Raw genomic sequence first — 24,847 nt, 5'->3', positions numbered from 1 at the left:
GTAGGTTTTAAGGAGGCTCTTAAAGGAGAGGCTGGTGGAGAGACCAAGCAGTTTAGGATAGGAATTATAGAGCATGGGTCCTAAATGGCTGAAGACACAGCCACTGATATTGGGACAAAGAGCAGGTGACATACATAAGGCCAGAGTTGAAGGCCTTTTGTGCAACATTGGGCTGAATTGAGGCAAATTATTGACAGGGATGCCTTCAACCGCGTAGGCTTCACAGTCTGGAAGTCCCTTCCTAAACTCCCCTACCTCCCACTCAGTTCCAAAACTCGACATTGTAAGCAGCTAGAGCTCGAGAACTACTTGCTATGCAGCCTACCATATAGATAAACACCACTGTTGTTGATCTAAATGTTTTTCAAAAGTACTTTATAAACTAGTCATAAGCACTTTCAATAGTTTTAATTAGTGGATAATTATTTTATTTGGTTCACCTTCACACCCAGTCAGCCAATCTAACAATGTCAAGCGTTTTAAGCATCTTACATGGTTTTCCAGGAATCGTCGTACTTTGTAGAAATCTGGTAAATAGTTATTTCTGACTACAATCTGTAACCATCTAATTCTTATTTCAGCATTCATTGAGTCGAGCAGCGCAGAGTAACTCTTCGACAGTTTCATCATGGCTTCTGACAAGATAAAAAATGGAACCTAGACATTAAACAACATGATTTCAGACATTTCAAATTATATGATTAAGCAAAATATTAATGGAACAAACATCTCAGCCCCACGACATCGCTGCAGGAGTTCCTCATAGTACTGTCCTATGCCCAAGCACCTTCAGATGCTTCATCAACGACCTTCCCTCCAAAATAAGGTCTGAAGCAGAGATAAAAAACAGAAAGTGCTGGAAATAGTCAGCAGGTTTGGCATCATCTGTGGAGAGAGAAACAGAGTTAACATTTCAGGTCTGTGCCCTTTCATCAGAACTGTGCCCTGGTGGAACTGTAACATAGTTTAGTTGATCTCTTTCTGAAGTCTGTTTGCTCTGATGAAGGGTCACAGACCTGAAACGTTAACTCTGTTTCTCTCTCCACAAATGCTGCCAGACCTGCTGAGTATTTCCAGCATTTTCTGTCTTTATTTCAGATTTCCAGAATCTGCAGTATTTTGCTTTTATTTCTGAAGTAGAGATGTTTGCTGATGATTGCAGTGTTCAATACCATTTGCAACTCCTCAGATACCAAAGCAATCCATGCTTACATGCAGCAAGACCTGCACAACATTCAGGTTTGGGCTGGTAAGTGGTAAATACCATTTGCGTCATACAAGTGCCGGGCAATGACCATCTCAAACAAGAGAGAATCTAACCATCTCCCCTTCATATTCAACAGCATTACTGTGGCTGAATCCTCAACCATAAACATCCTGCAGTAGGGGTGGGGTGGAGGTGGTGGTGTTACCATTGACCAGAAACTTAACTGGACTGGCCAAATAAATACCGTGGCTACATGAGCAGGTTAAAGGCTGGGAATCTGCAGCGAGTAACTCACATTCTGACTCACTAAGCCTGTCCACCATCTATAAATCAGGAATGTGATCGAATACTCTCCAGGATGAAGGCAGCTCCAACAACACTCAAGAAACGCAACACCATCCAGGACAAAGTAGCCTGCTTGATTGGCATCCATCTGCCACCTTAAACATTCATTCCCTCCACCACCAGTGCACAGTGCCATCAGTTTTAGTTTTTTTTTTAAAGAGATACAGCACTGAAACAGGCCCTTCGGCCCACCGAGTCTTTGCCGACCATCAACCACCCATTTATACTAATCCTACTCTAATTCCATATTCCTACCACATCCCCACCTGTCCCTATATTTCCCTACCACCTACATATACTAGGGGCAATTGCTAATGGCCAATTTACCTATCAACCTGCAAGTCTTTGGCATGTGGGAGGAAACCAGAGCACCCGGAGGAAACCCACGCAGACACAGGGAGAACTTGCAAACTCCACACAGGCAGTACCCAGAATTGAACCCGGGTCGCTGGAGCTGTGAGGCTGCGGTGCTAACCACTGCGCCACTGTGCCGCCCTACTGTGTGTACCATTTACAAGATCACTGCAGCAACTCACCAAGCCTCCTTTGAGAGCACCTTCCAAACCCGCAACCTCTACCACAAGGGAAGCAGACGCATGGGAACACCATCACCTGTAAGTTATCCTTCAAGCCACACACCATCCTGATTTGGAACTATAATCGCCGTTCCTTCACTGTTGCTGGGTCAAAACCCCCACTCCCTTCCGAACAGCCCTAATTGAATACCTGCACGACATGGATTGCAACAGTACAAGAAGGAGACTCACCACAACCGTCTCCGGGACAATTAGGGATGGGCAGCAAATGCTGGCCTTGCCAATGATGCTCACATCTCAAACTAATCTAAAACAAAGCGAGGGTTCTGCTGTATCAGAACAACTTTTAAGGATTACATACAATCAGTAGCAAGCTTCAGGCTCAATAACTGGAAACACAAAAGGAAAGTGAAAATGAATGAATGGCATCTTTGCACTTAAAACAATGGCCAATAAATCAATATCTTAAAAAATTGTCATGCTTTTCTTTTCCTGCTCCAACTACAATAATGACAGCTCCCTGTCTCTGGATAACCTGTAGTTCAGTGCCAAACTTCAACTGTTTTTATTTTTTGCACAATGTTCTACTATTCTACCCAATAACTTTCTGAACGAGCACAGGGAGATTGTTCTCACCCTATTCTGCTCAATTAATATGATATCTAGGAATGACCATCTTATACCGAGCTTACGATACAGTGAAGGTTATGCCATATAGGAATAATTCCATATAAGATTATATGGAAATTTGACTTCAATTTTTCTGCTCCAAACCAATGCCCTTGCTATTCAAAGACTTGGCTTTAATCTGTAATTTATATCTTGGATCAATTTCTACTCCAGAAAGTACAGTGATTTGTCTAGAAAGAAAATCATAGCAATAGCGCTTTGCTCAGGAATGGATTCACCTTGAATTCTCTCTCAGCCTGACCCCAACAAATAAAGGAATGCTTAGAAACCAACCAAGCACAAATCTTCATTTTTCAAAAATTTAACACCATCTTTTATTTAACACTATCTTTAACATGCAAGTTACTTTTTATTTTCTTAGTATTATCACAGTAATTTTTACAGTAACTAAAATTTGCTGGTTGATGTCCACATATTGAAGAGTGTTTACTTGCTAAGATTACCTCCACAATGGTCAGGATCAGCCATCACCCAGCGACCCCAAAACCCATTGGGCAAATGAGCAACAGTAACTGTTACAGGATTGGTGTTCTTCCTTGTAAGTTTATGTGACTCCGTAAAATCATAGAGTTCAACACGTTTATTGTTGATGTTCACAAAAATTAAGTATACAGTAATAATTATTGATAATAATTAAACATACAATTAACAGCAACATTTATGGCAAAGCCTCGCAAGTTCTCTGGGAAATTCAAAACATGTTGTGGCTCTGAGCTCCATGCACATGGAGGGCCAAATTTTTTAACATTCACGGTAGCTCTCCTGACACCCATTTTTATATCCCATTTTCACAAATAATACATAACTCACATCTTCATAGCATTACGTAATCCCTATCCCAAGTCCCTCATCAACAACTGTAGTTTTTAATGACTACAACTCCCCAAACTTTGTTATAACTTCACCTTGACTGAACTGTCAACCAAATCATTAAACTGGAGACAGCTATAGAACTTAATGAACAAAAGCCTCGTTCAGGTGACATTATCACTTGACTGCATTCCTTATTCATACGTGTCCTTGGAGCAGTTAATGTACCTAAAATATATCTCGATCACACAGTGGGCTTTGAGAATCAATCAAAATTTTAACTTCTCAAACTGATGGTCAAATCATGCCTTTGCATATTATGGGCTGAATTTTATTGGGGCGCTGCACTCCGCGGCAGCGCCCTTTGAATTCGGCAGCGCACCCGCATCCATAGAGGCCGTGCGCTGCAACCCCCCCCCCCCCCACCCCCATATTACATGGGGAGAGATGGGACATTCGGTGCAGCAAGACTTTTGACAGTTTGCAGCAGGTGTTGGGGCCCTATTTTAAGTGCACCAGCACCTGCTTCCTGACAGCTGTCAAAGAAATACTTACCTGACTGCTGAAGAGTGGGGCTGCTGTCAATCTGGCAGCAAAGCAGAAAGTCCTGCAGAAATCCAGCAGGTAGGGCAGCATCTGTGGAGAGAGAAGCAGAGTTAACTGGTCTAAGTTCACAGACCTGAAAGTTAACGCTGCTTCTCTCTCCACAAGTGCTGCCTGACCTGCTGAGTTACCCCAGCACTTTCCACTTTGCCGCCACATACTTATCCTGCTGGGTCCCGGTGTCCTGTCAAGTTTTGATCCTCTTCTCCCACTCAAGTGTAACATCCCCTCTTGTAGGCGTGCCGCACCTGGGTGAATAATCGTACATTTGCACATTCCAGGACTGAGACTTAAATAGACCATAAAAGGTATTACAGAGGCTTACAGAGAACACACTGAAACAAATGGGAATGCATGGGTGTCACAGCAATATAAATATGTCTTTCACTAAATATTCTTCACCAACATGTGTGTCCTTTTCTCTGTGCGAATGATGTGTGCCAGCATGTAGCACCAATGTCACATCCCTTTACACCGTTGGCCTTTCAGGAGAGCCAATGTACGCAATAGCATCATTGCCATGCCACCATTCATCATGAGCGTCTCCACAGATGCAGTGACAGAGACATTGGCTCAGTCAGCTTCGGCCTCTAATGGTTTATATAGGGATGCTGTAGATGTGGACTGGTGCACAGCAGGTGAGCAAGGGTGATGTGTGGCTTGCAGAGCTCATGTCAGTTCCTATGGTGCAGACAGCCTTTGTTTTTTTAAATTTAGAGATACAGCACAAACAGGCCCTTCGGCCCACCGAGTCTGTGCCGACCATCAACCACCAATTTATACTAATCTAACATATTTCTACCAAATCCCCTCAATTCCCCTACCACCTACCTATACTAGGGGCAACTTACAATGGCCAATTTACCTATTTCTACCAAATCCCCTCAATTCCCCTACCACCTACCTATACTAGGGGCAACTTACAATGGCCAATTTACCTATCAACCTGCAAGTCTTTGGCTGTGGGAGGAAACCGGAGCACCCGGCAGAAACCCACGCAGTCACAGGGAGAACTAGCAAACTCCGGGCAGGCAGTACCCAGAATCGAACCCATGTCACTGGAGCTGTGAGGCTGCAGTGCTAACCACTGCGCCACTGTGCCGCCCTGATGTGTCTGATTTGTCTGATGAGCCACTTCCGTACATCCCTACCTCACTGCTAGCCCTGCGTGCAGAGTCTAGGTGCCATCTGCCCTCCCATGCGTCTTTCATGTTGTAGGTCCTCAGCGTCCTCATAGCCAGAGGAGGAATCCTGTTGACGTCTCTCCTCATCAGGCCAGGCTTGGCCCCTATTGGGTGCATCATTGGGCAGAGCAGCAAAGAAAGGAACTGGCCTTTTCAGCCCATAGTACAGGGCATCACCCTATCCATACAGGCATTGGAGGCACTCTTTAAGCATGCCGATCTCCTGCTCAATGGAGGCTCATTTAGCTCAGTGGCTGGCGTTTTATCTCTCCTCTGCAGCACTGGTGGGGTTTCTCACTGATGCCGGGAGCCATGTCTGCAAAGGAGCCATCCCTCCATCTGAGCCAGTTCAGTGAACAGCGGTCGCAGCCAGGCCTGGCGCAAGACCCATGTATCATGGCAGCTGCCTGAGAAATGGTCACACATTCGCAGCAAGCATCTGCGGTGATCACATACCAGCTTCACCTAGATTGAGTGGGCTCCTTTAATGATGACGTCTGCAGATGGTAGCCTGGCAGTAGGCCTGACGGCCACATGAGTACAGTCTATGAACATTACAACCTATGGTTCTCCGGCAATGATGCCAGAACCACTTGCCCTCTAGGCTTGGCTGTGAGAGTCCGTCCTGAAGTTGACATCCTCACTAGTCCTCCGGTGCAGGGCATTGGTGACCTCCCTGATGCAGCAGTGCACTGCTGACTGTGTGACCCCACAAAGGTCTCTGGTGGGCACCTACAAAGGTGCAGAGGCATCAGGCTTGAGAACTGCTGCCACTATGAGGAACAAAGGCATGGGATTTCCACCCCCGGAGCCCATGGGCTGCAGGTCATCCTTGAGCAGGGCACAGAGATGTGTCACCAACCTCTCTAAATGCGCAATCGCCTCTGACACTGGTGCACTGACATCCGGTGGCATATCATGTGGGGCCTGTAGATGCACAGCAAATGTAATGGCGAGCTCCCCTAGGGGGCTGCTGCTTGTAACCGGGGGCCTCGATATTGATCGCACCTGCCTGTTGATATTGCCTCTGGTGCATACGGATCCTCAAGAGCAGAGGATCACACAATGTAGGATGAGCCATACCTATTTCCATGTGATAAAGTTGAACTCTGCATGTATTCGAAGGTTCCTAACAGGGCAGGGATTGATGTTGACGGGTACATCAGCTGCTTTCCTGGATCAACTATGTGGCGTGCCATGGCATTACTCATCTTGGCCAACACTTAGAGTGGCACCACATGACCACATCAAGATCCTACCAGCTGAATCGATTGCCCCCACCATCCATACAACCTTAATGCTCCTGCCCTTTCTGGTACCCTCCCCACACTTCTGCCGTGCAACCTTCTGCCTCTGTGGACCCGCCGGCTTTTCCAATTGTGAACAGGAAGGTACGTGACGGCCACCCGTTCATCGAAAAATCCAGAAGGTGGCGGGCTGCAAAATCGGCAAAGGTAAGTACCGTTTACAATATGCTAATTGTGGTGCCGCCGCCACGCGACGAGGGGGCCGCACCGAGGTCCCGCCACCGTTGGTAATATGCGGTAGGCCATTCTCGACATCGCGGGTCAAGGCGGGTTTCTCCCCCGCAGCATTTTACCGGCCACCTTGCCATGACCCGTGGCATCGAGGGGCCAGTAAAATTCAGCCCTATATTTCTGGAAAACATTTAACTGCCATAAAGATGTCATTTACTCATGTTTACTGATAAAGCTGAAAGCTGTATGAGGCTGGAAGCAGCCATAATGCCTCTACTGTCAAACGAAGCCTCTTATCAGCTAAACATGGTCTCTGCCTGGTACAACTTTTAATTCCCATTGTCTAATCTGAAACTTTGCTCAAATACACATTTATCCAAAATAAAGCAAGTCTGCCTTATGATTACATAGAAATAGAAAATTTAGGGCACAGAAGGAGGCCTTTTGGCCCATCCTGTCCATGCCAGCTGTAAGAGCTATCCACTCTAATCCAATTTTCCAGCTCTAGGTCCATAGTTCTCTCATAGTTAAAGCACTTCAAGTATGTATCCAACTATGTTTTACATGCGCTAAGGGTTTCTGCATCGACCACCTTTCGCACTTCTAACAGCAAAAGATAAAAGTTAATCTTATAAAAACTTTTATAGAAGCTTCAAACAGTTTAGTTAACCCTTTATTTACAGTAATAAGTGCACCTATTGATTTGACTTCGGTGTCCGCAATGTTAGCATCTATAATCCCATTGCATTCTCCGCTCCATTTGTTTAACTTAGGTTCTTGTCAACATGTATACTTGGCTCTCTAAATGGAGAGAACAAAATTGTGCTTGTGAACAACTGTTATATCTTTCATTTCTTCCTCCCCCAACGAATCTGCTGAACTGTCATGAAATAGAACCAATAATTTATTTATCATCACTATGACAGATTGTTTTTGCAGTAAAACAATCAAGATCTGTGCCAAAGTACACAACACAACTGACTGTCAGGCCAATTAATCATAAAAGTGCACTCTTTTGTAAGGTTGCATTATCATTTTATCAATTTGCATTAAGTGTGCAGTCTTCAAAAATCCATTTCCCTAATATTGATGGAAAAATATCTACCATTGCACAGTATATTAGCCATACCATATAATAAAGATCATTGCATGCTATCCTGCAACCTCTGCCAGAATTGCTTTCCCTCTTGTACTCTTCAGTCTTCAGACTTTAACCCCCTATGCATCCCATCTTCCTTTGCTCTATCATTGGTGGAAGAATTTTCTGCTACTAAAGACCTGCCTTCTGTAATTTCCTTCCTCCACCTCAGAACCCATCTTTGTGTCTAAGCTTTTAAGTAGCCCTTCCAATTTTCTCCCTGGCTTGGCATTTCATTCCTGTTAGTATTACTCTGTAAACTGCTTGGGATATATTCTACAGTAAAAGTGCTTTATACGTTCAAGTTATTCTGGAATCCACCTTAGCTACTGGAGCTATTGGACTGAGATGCCTTTTTGAAAGGTGTTTTCAAACTGTTGGTTGCTAGTATGTGTAACATTAAGACCTTTCAGTAAGATCTTTATTATATCTCTTTGGCCTCCTTGTCTCGAGTGATATCCCAAGCAGTTTACAGAGTAATATTAACAGGAATGAAATGCCAAGCCAGGGAGAAAATTGGAAGGGCTACTTGAAAGCTTAGACACAAAGCTGGGTTCTGAAGTGGAGGAAGAAAATTACAGAAGGCAGGTCTTTAGTAGCAGAAAGTTCTTCCACCAAGGAAGATGGGATGCATAGGGGGTTAAAGTCTGAAGACTGAAGAGTACAAGAGGGAAAGCAATTCTGGCAGAGGTTGCAGGATAGCATGCAATGAGACCATGGAGAGACTTGACAAGGAGGACAATTTTAATTACATTCAATGTGTTGGGGAATGGAGAGCGAGTATAGGTCTGCGAGGAAAGGCAGATAGGTAAACAGAGCTGAGTGTGGAACAGGATATGGGCAGCTGCATTTTGGTCAAGTTGAAGTCTATGGAGCATGGATAATATTGTAATAAGTAAGGCTGGAGGGGACAAAAGCATGGATAAGAGTTTCAGTGGCAGAGAGGCTGAAGTGGGGGAGGAAATCAAAATAAGGGGTCTTGCTGATGGCGAAGATGTGGGGTGATGCATTCCATTAGACTCAGAGTCCATGAATGAGTTAGGGAGGGGAAAGAAAAGTATGGTATTCAGCCTCAGAAACATGATTAAACAACATGCTTTGCTCACATCATACCTTGCACTAAGTCACCACAAAGCAGACTTGATAGCAGTCACGTAGGAATCTGCAGCTCAGACTATTCTGCTTTCTCTGCTGAGAAATGAGTCGCCTTAAATGGAATGGGAACGATACCCCTTCATTGTTGATTTAGAATCTTTAACATACTAACCTGTCCTGGAACAAATTTCTTCACTATACAAGTCCGATGAGGTATACGATAAGATCAGATTCATTACAGATCTTTTAGATTCATCACACAGAGAAGATGGGGTTTTCTCAACAGCTTCCCACAATCTCAATTAAGAGCCTAAAAGTTTTGAAGTACAAAATCATGTCTCTAAATAAAAATACTTCCATGTTGGTGCACTTTCCAATTGTAGTATTTTTATAGAGGAATGATGGCTAAAGTATTTGAAAGAGGAGAGTGCTTTAGTAAAGCAAAATGAGCACATTTCAAACAAAAACATTTATTATGATGCGTGGACACTAATCAAACTACTTATATATAATGGTGAGCTCTAAGAAAACCAGTTATACAGCATGTTATCCTACCATGAGGCAGTGGAGATCTGTCCAGGAGTTTGTCCAACAGGTGGACTATTTGGAAGGTTTTCCATTTGGAAATATCAATGTCTGTAATACGGTTTCCATCCAGAGTTTCTGAACTCCAGAGCTGGTACAAAGCTTCCACCGGTTTAATCAAACTAGATCCCTGAGACAAATCTGGCTCTAACAGAGGAGGTCCAGATGCATTCAGCCAGCGCTCAAACTCTAGCCCTAAAAGCAGAGAAAAAACTCCACATTAAATCAGTATTTGCTAAAATAAATTTCTTAGATGAAATATACAAAATATTTTCTAATATGGTAAAGAAAAACAAAGGTCATAGTGTGAGAAGATGAAGTGATTAAATGTAAAAAAATGTACAGTTTATCTCAGCAAAGTGTTCAGATGCACAAGCGTTCAACAAGGTGATATGAAATTGAGCATTTTCGACTTTGTATCTACTGACAGTTATTAACACTCAATTTGAGAAAATAGGTTAGATGAAAAATGTCTTATGTGCTGTCTCAATGAGAAGCTCCAACCTAACCTTCGAAAAGCCTTACTGCAAGATGTTATTGCTTCTACACACCAGTCTCATGGCCTCAGAGATAGCTGAATTATTTCCAATGAATGTGAACTGAAATAGCTCTGATCTAGCAATCTGCATCTATTAAAAACTTATTCATATTTTCAATTTCAGTATCAACCCTTGCACAGAACACCAACGTATAAATTACACAGGCAGTCCTATTTGAGAGAGTGGATTGCTTATCTATTTATGTCAGTATCTCTGTCCGTAGGTTCTGTTAAGCAGATACTGGCAGGTGGGTACAGAGCATCTCTGGTGCAATCTGACCACCTGGAAACTCTTCCTTGCTCCACACCTTCTACACCAAACAATACACAGCACTACTGCGGCACTATTAGAACTGTTGATCAAAATGACAGCAGCTCAATAATTGCCACAAAAGGTTCCTGAAAACCTAAGTGACAACAGGGGAGAAAAAAGAAAAAGACTGGTCTGACAATTTGGTAATCTTCTTACTAGGCTACTTAAACTCTACTTCTTTATACAACTCCAGCCTAGCCACGCTGGATGCTCAGCTGACAGCACTGAACTGGTGAAACATCTGTGCATAAAAGTCATTTTGGCTTCACTTACGTGCATCTGATCACAAACTACAAAGTTTCTTGAATTCATCACGATTGTTTTATTGATTCATGGGATGTGGGCATCGCTGGCTAGGACAGCATTTATTGCCCATCCCTAGTTACCCTTCAGAAGGTCTTGAACCGCTGCAGTCCTTGGAGTGTAGGTAAACCCACAGTGCTGTTAGGAAGGGAGTTCCAGGACTTTGACCCAGCGACAGTGAAGGAATGGTGATATAGTTCCAAGTCAGGATGGTATGTAGCTTGGAGGGGAACTTGCAGTTGGTAGTGTTTCTATGCAACTGCTGCCCTCGTCCTTCTAGGTGGTGTTGGTCGTGGGTTTGGAAGGTGCTAAGGAGCCTTGGTGCGTTGTTGCAGTGCATCTTGCAGATACATCTAATTACTCCCAAAACTGGATGGAATTAAAAAAATGGGCAGAGATGTTGGATTTCCACCCAACTGTCAAATCAGTAATGCCTATTTTATGCCCATAAATTGGATGTCACCAATCAGAAAATTGGACACTAAAGTCTTTTAAGCAGACCTGGTAACTCAGTATTATCACAAGTTATCAAAGCAGTGACCAAAGCTCAGGCCAGGCACACTGGTTTTGTGCATGTGCATAGGAGTTCCTTCAAATCATACGTCCCAATAAACAGGGCATCCCGCATAAGAAAGTTGTGAAACACTATCCCTGGGAATAGTTTTTCCTTGAGAATTAGTAACAAAATAACAATTTGTGAGTGAATGTTTTCATTCTTATCTTCAAGGACAAATAGTGTGCAAGAATCTGCACGACGCAGACTTGTTTTCTTATGTTAAAGAAAACACGCTCAAAATAAAATCCACAGCTTGCTTATCTACCAACTGAGAGGATGGATGCATGGAGTAAACCACAGGGTGTGCATCTAGCCTCTGGGCTGAAAGATCAGATCTAAAACACAGACTATAGCTAACACATCTGCAGTTTTAAAGAAGATATAAGAATGAGCTATATTACAGTGGTGTATTATTCACTTTTATATTTAACCCAAAGAGTTCTGAACTAACTGTAAGCCTCAGAAATGGGAGCTGAAGCTGTAGACGTTACTAGAAGGAATTAAATACAGAGAAACAAGTTTTAGAGACCAATGTTTTTTTGCTTGTGCATCACCTGCCTGTAATTTTCCTGCCATTAAAATGAATGGTGGGAGGGGGTGCAGGGGAAGGAATCACAATCGAACAAATGGAAAATCCTAGGCTACTGGTCTAGAGAATGCACCAGTCTAAAGAAAACAAGAAGCACATTTACCCTTGTAACAAATGGATAATCCAGAGTGTACTTGTACTGGCAGGCAATCCAAAGTCAGCACCGGAAATAATAATTAGAGACAAGTTTAAACAAAGCAAAGAAAAATGTGCTCCACTAACAGTTTGTTGTACAGCAGGCTCTACTTGCATAACAATCAGATGTAGTGGGAAATTTATTATAGTGGACAAAACCTCAAATGCTACTAAGAAAGTTCCTTTTCAAACATCTCACCAACCTTCTTTGTTGTCCACACATTTCTCCCTGAGCTCAGGAAAAAAGCCCAGGAAAAACTCCAGTAGATCAGCTGCAACCACACTTGTAAACTTGAACTTTTCCACATAGGCCTAAGAAAAAAGTTATTAACGTTAGCAGCTTGAATTTTACATGTTAATCATTTGTGCTTCACGAAACAATGGTAACTGAATCAGTAATAGTAAACCACAGAACCCATTCTATATTTGCTGGTGATGTCATTGTGATTGCGAACAGATTCTATTGCTGACAGCACTTGTACATAAAGACATTTTAACAGTGATAGCATCCCATTCTATGTGGTTGTATCAGCAACTACACTTAATATATTTGAAGGCTTCCATTTCTCAATAATTCCACAGCACAAAACTGTCCATGAAGAAAGCACAAATGATTCACCTGTGCAATAGGGAGTGTTTCTCAGAATCTGAGGTTCGGGTATTCTCTCGAGCAGTACAGAGGACACTTTACTCTGTGATATTCCGGTGCTTTATATGAATGTTAGCAAGATGAGGCAGTTGCTAATAGAATAACAGGTTTTTCTTTGCTATTTATAAAGATAGTTTTAAAAATAAAAAAAAATAAAAATTAAACAAGCTGCTGAGTGAACTCACTCTGAGGAAGGAGTCGAAGCACTTTGTGTCTCCACAGAGCTGTGACAGGTAGTACACGAAGCAGAATCCTTTCTCATAAGTGAAGAGATTCATTAGACTGCTGGGATTGACACCTGGATAGGGAATGTAGAAAGAAAAAATCACACACATTCCTTCATCATGTACACTGCAGCTATTCCTGATTACCGATCAAAATGTTTAAGACTCCTTATACAGAACACCAATGGATTAATAATGTTGCCTCTACTGCAGAGGCCGGTATACAACAGCTGCTTGCACTTTGTTTGATTACAGACCAACTTACAATTCCTCTCTGGATTGGTTCAGAATACAAACTGGGTTACCTCAGCAATAATATTAAGCTTTGACAAGGGGATAATAAAAAGTAAATATAAGCATCAAAATGTAACCATTCTAATGAATCACCTATTGTATTAACAACAGGGGATTGAGATCCACTGAAGATCCTAACCATCAACTATTCAAATCTAAATGATCTGAGTGAGTTTATCAATCATCATAGTTTAAATCTATCATAGTTCACAGGATCTGGACTGAAAGTGCCACACCATATCACACAGAAACTGCCAAATACCAGTTAATTCTGGTGAAAAGGATATAGTTGTACTCTGAAATCAGAGAGTTGGTTTAGTTCAGTTAGGTTAGTGCTTTAGTGGAGCAGCTGGTTTCATTTAAATTGCAAGCAGAGGTAAAATGGAGACCTGGCTCAAACTTCACTTGTAATCTGCTGACAGGACTCTCATCTCCAAGCAGTTTCAGCTGACGATGCAGTGCTTCCAGTCGGAAAGTGGTTTCAAGACAAGTAAAAGCAGCCCCTGAAAAAGAAGGGAAAACAGTGTTTTTTTCCTCCCTTAAAAATATTTACATTCTTTCTGCCAGCCTTTGGATTCTTCTACATCTTGCATTCATTCCTTGAATGGGTGGACAGGACTGAAGCCTGCTCCCTGTATTCTGGAACTGACCACTTGGAGACATTGAGAGCACCACAGGTTGGCTCAACTTTGAATTTTTCTTCCATCTGCAAGGAAGCACCTGTCCTCATGTCAGCACGTCCGATGCCATGGGTTAGTGTATGAACTGAGTATGAACTCTGCTCAAGGGAACTGTAAGAACTTGTACCAAAGTGAAATGAAGCACCCATGTCATGTCGCAAGCTCTAAAATGCTGAATTACAACCCTTCTCCCCTCAAAAAGGATTAGATTTAATTATGTTATGCAGATGGTATTTAAATTGCTTATGTATTAGCAATGTGCTACATCTAAGATCATGACATTTCACACTGCATTTTAGGGAGATGCTACTATTGGCAGGATTTTCCCCATGGGCTTTGGGACCCCGGCATCACTGTCAAATGGGGGTCAGAAGCCTGCACTATGTGCGAAACAGTCACCATGCTATGATTTTCCCAAAATTGGCCAATTAATGGCCAGAGGGAGGGCTTGCTGTCCAATTAAAGACAGCGGACTGGCTCTCAAAGCTGGAGGGCCAATAGGAGGCCCTCCATCACTAAAGAAGCAGCAGGCTGCCTTTTCAGGTAAGTGAGGAAGAAGGCACCCCAAGATGGAGGTATCCTCTCTCCAACTTTAACTTTAAAATAAAAAATCCCCTCAGCGGCCAGGCCACCCTGCTGCCTGTGGCTGCAGTTGAAGCCAGGCAGGCAAGGAAAGCCTCTAAGCCTGCTTGGAGCATTGGCACCCTCAGTCTGCTGCTGGGAAGTCACTTCCAGGCAGCTGCCCTATTCCCCGACGCCTCCAGGGACCTGAAAATTCCAGTTGGCCTCCGACCACAAGCCTTAATAGGCCTTCTGGCTGATGCTCCAGCTGCCCTTGCATGCCATTCTCCTCCATGGTCTTCATGAAGTGGCTGTTTTTAAAGGCAAAATTGAGTAGCAGGTGGCACACCACCATAATCCTTAATAACCTGGGAGACTATTGCAGATCAGATGGGATCCAGGCACCTGAAACACCTTCAGTCATCATAGAGCAATGAAATTCTGGTTGAAAAATGGACCTTGTTAACAAATGGGGTCAACTGGCTACCCACAAAGCAGCTGCTGTTGCCATTTAATGTCAGCACCTTCGATATGAATTCAAAAACTTTCAAGGGGCCAGCCTGTTGTAATGATGCCCACATTCTGATGCAGTACCAATATGTATGTGATCCTTTCGCATGAAAACTATAAAACTTTTAAACATTATTCAAAATAGGTACATTTTTAATATGGTTTCTTCCACAGTGAAGGTAAAGGAAAATAATTAAACCTTAGGTGTGACAGTCAGCATTTGCTAGGATACCATAAATTGTTCTACCACTAACAACTGAGGAAATAAACACCACAAGGACATCTGTCAATTTGAGCTTTGTGATAAAACCAAAGCCTGGGTCTATGGGTAGTATTTCAATGCCCACACAATTTTCTGCCATCACTTCCAGCTGACAGCAGAAACACCTGTCCTGAAAGACACAGCATTTTTTAACATGCATCAATAGACAATGTAATTTATTATTTATTTATGCTGAGTTGTCAATCCTGTATAAAGTAGGTGTCCAGTACATCCAGGTGCTTTGAAACAAGGATGAAATTGATTTAAAGGGACCAGCAGCCACTTCTAAAGGACTTATATTAAAAATATTTCTCGTTGATTTGGATTTTTTTTTTGTTTTATCACTACTTACAACTGATTTACCATTTAAATGTTGTGCCTTCTTGTGGGGTTTCCATTCAACATTCCCCAAAAACATATTTTAAAGAGGGTGGAATGGGCTTTCTATTGGGAATACTCCTGTATCTTTGTTTATTGAAGGAAGCAAAGGTGCAAAAGAGGGAGGCCAGGCTATTCAGGCAATTTAGAAGGTACCTGGCACCCAACTGCTGATATACCCACTAAAGAATATACAGAAAGAGGCCTTGTTGACTCCAGTTGACCCAATAATAATGCTTGTGGAAGCTGCATATAACAAAGGAAGCCATCAATGCCAGCTTCTCGGAGAAAAGCCATGACTGATGACACCTGTGCAAATGCCTGGAAAGCAGTTCAGCACTGTTAACAAGGTCCAATTTTTCCTCCAGAATTTCATTTCATTGCTCTATGACGACTGAAGGTGTTTCAGGTGCCTGGATCCCATCTGGTCTACAATGTAGTTTCCCAGGTTCTCAAGGATTATGGTGGTGTGCCACCTGCTACACAATTTTACCTTTAGAAACAGCCACTTCATGAAGACCCTGGAGGAGAATGGCATGTAAGGGCAGTCGTAGCATCAGCCAGAAGCAAGACTTGCACTTATATAGCACCTTTCATGATCATCAGACGTCTTAAAGTGTTTTACAGCCAATAAAGTACTTTTGAAGTGTAATCACTGTTGTAATGTAGGAAACGTAGCAGCCAGTTTGCACACACCAACTGAGCCACAGCTGACACTCAGGCGAGAGCACCAATTGATAGCTGTAAGAGATATTCATGCCAATCTGGTGCGATAGACCATCTCTTGACTACCACATTTGGTCAGTGCACGAACAGTGCTGTCCTCCCCCTTTCCACCACAAAGATGCTGCAATAATTGTATTTACCAACCATACTGTGTTCATGTATCTGCTACTTACCAATGTACTTTCCCTAGGTAGCAGTGTGTGATATACGCTCCTTCTCAGTGTTAACTGAATAGCCAGAGTCCATGAGATGGCTGGCTGCTGTATCTCAAAGAAACTTCTTGCGACTGCAGCAGGGTGCGTCTCATGGAAGATAAGGCCTGAGATGGACCTGCTGCAGGCTGCACCTCTTGAACTGCTGGACGGGCAGCCTGACCCTGCATCCTTTCTGACATATATGTAGGCATCTGAGGGAGATGGCACAGATGTGGGTGCCATCCTGAGAGACAGCACCTTCATAAGAGCAAATTCCTGCCATGGCACCCGCACCCGGCTATGTATGACTATGATGTGTGTAAAGTAGACCCTATGGTACCTGTGTCATCAGTGAAACCCTGAGAGATACTTTCTCCAGCCCCAGATTGGGGGCCAGATGAGTCAGCCCTCTACACGCTGGCACATAAGGCATCTTTGGCAGTAGTTTGAGCATCTGTGGCAGGAGTACAGACTTTTGCCAGGACTTCTGTTGTGAGGGCCTCCACTGCAGATCAGCCGGAAACTGCCACACACTTCAAGGTGGACTTTACTGCAGAGAAGCCATTCATCGGGATGTGCAGGTACAGGCAGCAGACTCCTCCATTTGACCTGCTATCTGCTGCATTGTTGGAGACATTGTTACATATCTTTGTGCTCTGAAAGTATCCTTCTTTTAAAAGCAGGACCCCTGAGTTCTGGACCCTGAGGGCCTTCATCCAAGAGAAGTGCATAGGGTGACGTATAGAGCACACGAGCAGAATAGCTGGTAGCGGAAGATGAAGCAGAAGAGGCTGCAGACCAGAGCATAAGGAGTCATTACTCGTTGGCTGTAGAGTCCAGGATCATATCTCTCAGTTAAGTGTCTCAAGTCAATCTGTGTGATTGAATGTGAGATGGTGCTTATAGGGGGGAAAGTCATTGATGGCGTGAATGATAAAGTGCTGCCACAGACTGTAGCAAAGGAATTAGTAGCTCTTTTACACATACTAAACCAAGAAAAAGGAAAGAACATGAAGAAGAGTGATTCAAATGGGTTCCTAAGGAGCAGCGTTCACATGTCACTTTCAGTAGGAGTGCTATGAAAGTTCATGATCTAATTCGCTGATCATCAATACAGGGCTCAAAAGGATGACAAGGAATAGAAGAATGGTATGACATTTCTCCTGCATCCCAGGAGCTTCAAAGTTCCTTCCTTATATGAGGTGAGAGGGCAGAGGCTGCCCAAACTCTCTCTCGTATTATGGGCACTATTCTTCTTTAAAACTACAAAACATTGGGGATCATTCGGTGCCGTGAGACATAATCAAACCGAGGTGTCAACAGGCAGACCACAATAGTGGAAATAATAGGCGCGTGGACAAAGCAATTAATGGAGCAGATTCCACATTGAATACTCTCATCATGGAATGATGCTCCCAGGGAACTATAGCCACAGTGTCTAATTTCTGCCCATTTAAATTAATAGCAGGAAAATCAGGCCCCAGAAACCCACGATTTCCAGGCTAATGTTCCCTGTGATGATCATTCTGCACCGGGAATGGCCAAATGCAGAACCAGGCCTAACGTTCGTTCAGTATTGGAAAATGTAAAGAGAATAGAAAATACGTACTCACCATAGGTTTCTGTGGTGATACGACGTTGCGCATATGTTGCTAACCCTTCGCTCAGCCACATCTCTTCCCATGTGGCATTGGTAACTGCATTCCCAAACCAGCTGTGTGCGATTTCGTGGATAACATCAATAATGAGAAACTCATCACTTTCCAAAATACAGGAAATAATGAAAGTTAAACAGGGGTTTTCCATTGCAACAATTGGAAAAGAGGGTGGAAGGAAAACGACGTCATACCTGAAGAGAAAACAGAATGGTTACATTCTAGAAAATTTCATTTTCTTTCAAACATTCAAAGCGCTTTCATAATCTTCCCCACTGGGTCAGTGTGGAAAAAGGATCAGTGTAGTTCTGAGCCCACAACGACCAGTAAGCTCCAAGGTTCTATCCCTGGTCTGTGCTGAATTAGTCAATCATAGTTTGGAGGTGCTACATATGGTCTTTGCATCATTAAACAGGCACAAAAAAAGAGAAAAATCAACAGGTCTTCTTTCTCTTAACCACTACCCTGTTAGAAAAGTACATGTAAAGGATATCATCATGCCATCCTGTGATGCTTCTACAGTTGAATATCCTGTAAAGCTCACTGACTAGCCTCACATGTGAAATGTGACCAGATTTAGAACTGAAAGATTTGCCAGCACCCTTAGAACCAAACACCAGCGTGAAGTACTGGCTTTAGGAGAAGAGGGGAGAAAACTGGGGGAGGAGGGGGAAAAAGGGGAGAAACTAACACTTAATGAAATCACTTCAACACATCAAAGCATGTTGCTCCATCGGTTTAAATCAGAGTTCCTCCTCAGGGAGCTGAACCCCAGCAAACAGCACTAAATAACATAATCATAGAAATCATTGAGCAGCTTCCGGTAAAAAGCAGGAAAATTTGTAGGACTATGGGACAAGAGCAGGAAAGTGGGACCAACTGCAGCTCTGTCAAAGAGCTAGCACAGGTATGATGGGCTGAATAATCTCCGTCTGTGCAGTATGATTCAGAAAAAACCTAATCCTAATGGTATCAGACTGTACCAATGAATGAATTCTTTTAAATTGTGAAGCAGATTTGTTATATATAACCTTTCACCTGACCTCATTTTCTACAACAAAGCTTTGTTAGCAGCAATCTGCATTTTCAACCAGTAGTCCAACTCCAGCCTCATAAGCATTTTATAAAATATCTTTTATGTTCCCCTTTTGCTGTCTTGCAAGTCACGTGCCACCGTACAACTTGCTGAGTTCAGGAAATATGCTGATTTAGCATATGGGCATTTCTCCTGTAGTCAGTCAGCAGGGAAGTATCCTGCTGCAGCTAATCATTCAGCCAAGAATTTCATTTAAGTAAAGAATGCAAGTTCAAGTGGCAAGCAGCTTTGGGACTCAAACTGACGACCATCTGATGAGGAAGTAAACGGTCCTATCCCTTCGACATCAGTAAAACCCAGTGAACACAACGTTATTTCTGCGCTAGTTTTTTTAATTTTTAAGGAGCAATGTATCAACTATCTGCAAGACAGAAATCAGTTGACTTGTTCTCAGAAATTCCTAGCATTAAATTGTAACCACCTGTCAGGAAGTGCAGGAGAACTGCCCAGTGTGACTTATTCATTAACTTTTCCTCTTTATGGGGAAGTTCCACAAATACTTTCCAAACCTCCATCGTATCACACAAATCACCTCAAAGTACCGGCTAAACCATGATCAGTAACTCGATATTTGGGAAAGACAGAACATAATCTTTGCTTCCCACACTTGATGGCACAGTGTACCAGTTTCCATCCCGCACTTGCTGTTTCCATTTCTAATGCTAAACCACATCCAAACTTTGATTAATTTCCTTTATTACCTTTCCCACATATAAGGCCCAAAGAGGTTCTCTGCAGCACTCAGCCACCGTTCCACAGTGCCATTCAGTTTTGCAGTTGCAATTTTTAACAAACAAGGTTCAGCCCAAACTCTGCTTCTGTATAAACATATAAAAGAGACGAATAATAACAACTCAGGTACACATTTAATAAAGAAACGGGCAGTCTGAATAGTGAGATATAGGGAATAAAGAGCTTAAACCAATGTTCAAACATCAATTTAAAATCTTTAGACTGCCAGCAGCTCTTAGGAAATTCCAGGCACCCTAAGCTAACTGTGTTTTTTTAAGATTTCAGCTTATACAATATAATACGGAAACAAACCAGAACACTATTCATAAAATAGCTTCACCATTACTGTAGTATTGTCTGCTTAGCTCAGTTGGACGTACTCTTGTTTGACTCAGAAGGTTGTGGGGTCAAGCCCCACTCCTGCATTTGAGCACACCATCTAGAATGACACTTCATTGCATCACTCAGAGTCTGTGTCTATATATTTTGAGTTTGATAAGACGACCAGCCCACATGCTCAGACTTGTCCTAATGCCACTCCTGGGGAGTTAAATCAGGAGCACTCACTTTCAGACACCTCTCATTGGTCCGGTGTTGACACCCCGCACACAAAGAGAGAGATCTGGGAAGATATGGATATTAGGCCTTGAACCTCAACAGAATGAAGAAGGTATTGCAGTAGGAAACCGCACCAGTAAGTGGTCGGGTGGGGGGATATTCAGGTGGGCTGTGGATCTGCATTTGGGGGTGAGGGGTAGGGGAAGGACAGTGGAGATTGGTGGATCATTGAGACTGCAATCCGGGCTCAGGGTGGGCCATAGAGGCTGCAGTCGGGGGTCAGGGTGGTGTGGAGGAAATTGGGTGGGGCATGGAGACTACAATCGGGTTACAGTGTTACAGTGAGGGGGTGGGGTCATTTACGGCACAGGAGGCTACCATTCGGCCAATCGAGTCCATACCGGCTCTCCACAGAGCTGTGAGGTCAGACCCACTCCCAGCTCGATCCCCATAACCCTAAAAGATTATTTCTGTCAGGTGGCCATCCAATCGCCATTTGAAGTCATTGATTGTCTCCAGTTCCACAACCCTTGTGGGCAGCGAGTTCCAGGTCATTACCACCAGCTGCATAAAAAAATGCTTCCTCATATTCCCCCTGCATCTTTTGCTAAGACTTTCAATCGGTGTCCCCTAGTCCTTGTATCATTTCTTAATGGGAAGTTTTTCCTTGTCTAACTTATCCTAAGCCTGGCATAATCTTGTACACTTCTATTAAATCTCCCCTCAATCTCCTTTGTTCTAAGGAAAACAAACACAGCTTTTTTTGATCGATAGATTTCTAGATATTAAAGATATCAAGGGATATTGGCATAGTACGGGAAAATGGTGTTGAGGTAGATCAGCCATGATCTAGTTGAATGATAGAGCAGGTAGGCTCGAGGGGCCGAATGGCCTAGTCCTGCTTCTATTTCCTATGTTCCTATGCACCAACCTAACCATGTAACTAAAATCCCCCATCCCGGAACCACCTTCTGCCAAAATGCATCACCTAACACTTGTCAGTGTTAAATTCCATCTGCCACCTCTCTGCCCATTCTGCTCACCTATCTACATCCTGTTGCAGGTGGTTCATATCATCCTCAGTTTGCCATACCTCCAAGTTTGGTGTTGTCAGCAAACTTTGAAATTCTACTCTGTATTCCAAGATCCAAGTCATTTTTTATATATAGCAAAAAAAGCAGTGGTCCCAGCACTGACCCTTGGGGAACATCACTGTGTACCATCCTCCAGTCTGAAAAGCAACCATTTACCACGACTTGCTGTTTTCTGTCTTTAAGCCAATTTTTATCCATTGAACAGTGACCACCCCCTACTCCTCAATTTTGGGGTGGGGGAACTAAAAACAGATGGGCCTTGGAGACAACAAATGTGGTGGTGCAAATATGACATTGGGAACCAGCTTCGGGGAAGACATTGAAGGACCAGGGAGTGTGATTGAGCGTTGGAGGCACTGGAGAGAGATTGGGTGTCAGGACCAGGGTCTGGATGTCGGGGATCTTGGGACCAAGAATACTGATGATCGTGCTAAGTACTTAAATGTTTTTTTTAAATTATGCAATGTTTGGGGCTAATTTTTACAGAGGCAGCCAACAGCAATTGTCTTGGGGCAAACCAATGTTGTAGCACAAACATAGGGATATTGGAACAGGAGTAGGCCATTTCGTCCCTTGAGCCTTTTCCACCATTCATCGAGATAATGGCTGATCTGCGACCTAGCTCCATATACATGCCTTTGCCCCATATCCTTTAATAACTTTGACTAACAAAAATACATCAATCTTAGTTCTAAGTTCAACAACTGATCTAGCATCAATTGCCGTTAACGGAAGAGAATTCCAAACTTCTACCACCCTTTATGTGAAGAAGCTTCTCATTTGTTCTTACCCAATATGGTGGGTGGTGCACATCCAAACAAATGTTTATGCACGCTTCCTGGCTAAAAAACAGGCACTACATGGGCCCATTAACTGGCCAGAAGACTAAAGCTGATTTCCCCACACCAAGATACATGTATCTACACAGAAGCTCTTCCAAAGAAACTGCACACTGCATCCTAGCATCACTTTTATTACATACCCTTTTCTCCTGTACCACTGGCTCAGGACCAAGAATTTTGTTTGCTTTGAGGCAAGAAGAATTTTTCTGGGAGATTTTATCAGTGGTTATTCCCAGCCCTCAGAAAATTAAATAAAGTGAGGGAAACTGCTAGATTAAAGCAGCACGCTGTTTTGGGCCATGTTGGCTCAATTAATCCAGCTGTTTCACGCTTTGTATATTTCAATCAGGAGTAGATATGGGTAAAGGGATCAGGTTTAGATTTATGGCTTAGTAATTAGGAACAGGGTATTAAAATCCAGCTTAATCACAAAAGTGCTTACCGTGGACCTATATCTGCAGAAATTAGATCTCCAGCTACCAGCGCTAACAGGTAAGCAGGAACCGGATACTCCATTTGGAATCGGTAAATGTTCTCTTGCTCATCAAATGTGCTCCGAGTTGCACTCATTAGCACTTTAATACCAGGTGGAACCTAAGAAACAAAACAACAAATAAAAAGGATATTGTTTTCTGGTACTATAGTTTTTATATAGTCAAGGGGCCTAGGGAAGCAAGATACACAAACAGTTTAATAACATGGAGGGCCAGAATAAACCAAACACCTAGAGAACATAGCAAGAACAGTTTCTCTTTAATCAATGTTCGAAACTAGGAAAACATGCCAAGAACAGAGCACACACTGAACAGCATCAGTCACCAGAACATGCATAATAAACAGGCACATTAACCTACTGAAAACAAATTTATTTAGACATTATTAAGCAAAGGAACATTTGATACAACAAACTAAAGGACATTACACTTGGGGAAAGCTCCATTCACTGCCACAAGTGCAAGAATTAGGGAAGTGGGCACATGTATACTTGGTGCCAAACTTCTGATTCTGTGGGAGCAGAATTTAATTTTTACGTTTTTGAAGTCATGGTACATATGCCTATGTTGGCCTTATTACTGCCCCCCAAATTACGTTAATCCATAACAAATTCCACATTTTCAGCTGTAGCATTCTTCTTCATTTTCTATCTGCCAATTTAAAATGAGCACTGGCAGTGTATGAAAAGGGCCTCATTTAAATCAAGGTTGTACAATTTTAGACCAGTTGTATTTTCTGCTTTTCAAAGGTAGGCAATTAGCTCTGACTATTGCTAATTTTACTATTTTCTGTTGGTCTTTGCAGTCTAGGCCCCTTCTAGTTACACTAGGCATAGTGAGTTGTTGATAAAACATGCCAGAGTAATGTAAGTGAAAGGAAGCTTGTTTCTCTGGCAGCCAACAGGTTGCAGATGCGACTTCAGAGACAGTGGGACTGGCTTTGAACTTTCTGCCTGGATGTAAAACTAGTATTACAGATTGGTTGCCGGTGATAGAAGCCATCCAATTTTCATTTCCACTGATGCCTACCCCATTCATTCACAGGTTTAAGAAGTGAGAGGTGGGGCCAGTGCTTTGCAGTCTGCAATGCCCAAGTGCCAGCTAGTGTGGGCTGAATTCTTAGTGGATAACAAAGGAAGTTAAGGATTGTATAAGATTAGAAGAAAAGACCTATAAAGTTGCCAGAAATAGTAGTAAACCTGAGAATTGGGAGGATTTTAGAATACCTCAAAGGAGGACGAAAAAACTGATAAAGGGAGAATAGAATATGAATGTAAGCTAGTAAAAAATATAAAAACGGACTGTAAAAAGGAAACATTTAGCTAAGACAAGTGTGGGTCCATTACAGGCAGAGTCAGAGGAACTTATAATGGGGAATGGAGAAATGGCAGAGAAGCTAAATGATTACTTTGTGTTTGTCTTCACTGAGGAAGATACAAGAAGTCTCCCAGAATTAGAGATCCAAGGGATTAGGGGAATGAGGAATTGAAGGAAATTGGTATTAGTAAGAAGGTTGTATTGGAGAAATTAATGGGGCTGAAGGTTGATAGGTTCCCTGGACCTGATATTCTACATCCCAGAGTGTTGAAAGAGGTAGCTATGGAGATAGCAGATGCATTGGTGATCATCTTCCAAAATTCTATAGATTCTGGAGCGGTTCCTGCAGATTGGAAGGTCGCAAATGTCACCCAACTATTTAAGAAGGGAGGGAGAGAGAAAAAAGGGAATTACAGACCTGTTAGCCTTACATCAGTCATTGGGACAATGCTAGAATCTATTCTAAAGGATGTGAC

General features: G+C 42.8%; 1 protein-coding gene across 3 annotated transcripts in view; it reads right to left on the bottom strand.

Moving 5' to 3' along the window:
* The window catches only part of rnpepl1 (arginyl aminopeptidase like 1), a 67,991-nt gene that overhangs the window by 3,235 nt on the left and 39,909 nt on the right, over positions 1 to 24,847 (bottom strand). For 2 of the 3 annotated variants that reach the window (XM_068042356.1, XM_068042358.1), the window contains exons 3-10: positions 23,003 to 23,154; positions 20,036 to 20,152; positions 18,197 to 18,432; positions 13,662 to 13,775; positions 12,940 to 13,052; positions 12,309 to 12,417; positions 9,642 to 9,866; positions 493 to 635 (exon numbers count right to left, since the gene is read on the bottom strand). In XM_068042356.1, the coding sequence (XP_067898457.1) occupies positions 493 to 635; positions 9,642 to 9,866; positions 12,309 to 12,417; positions 12,940 to 13,052; positions 13,662 to 13,775; positions 18,197 to 18,432; positions 20,036 to 20,152; positions 23,003 to 23,154 (1,209 nt within the window). The remainder of the gene's footprint in view (positions 1 to 492; positions 636 to 9,641; positions 9,867 to 12,308; positions 12,418 to 12,939; positions 13,053 to 13,661; positions 13,776 to 18,196; positions 18,433 to 20,035; positions 20,153 to 23,002; positions 23,155 to 24,847) is intronic. The other variant, XM_068042357.1, reaches the window with a different exon arrangement.

Source organism: Heterodontus francisci, chromosome 11 (genome assembly GCF_036365525.1).
Source record: "Heterodontus francisci isolate sHetFra1 chromosome 11, sHetFra1.hap1, whole genome shotgun sequence".
Lineage (NCBI taxonomy): Eukaryota > Metazoa > Chordata > Chondrichthyes > Heterodontiformes > Heterodontidae > Heterodontus > Heterodontus francisci.
This window is presented reverse-complemented; position numbering and strand designations above follow the sequence as displayed.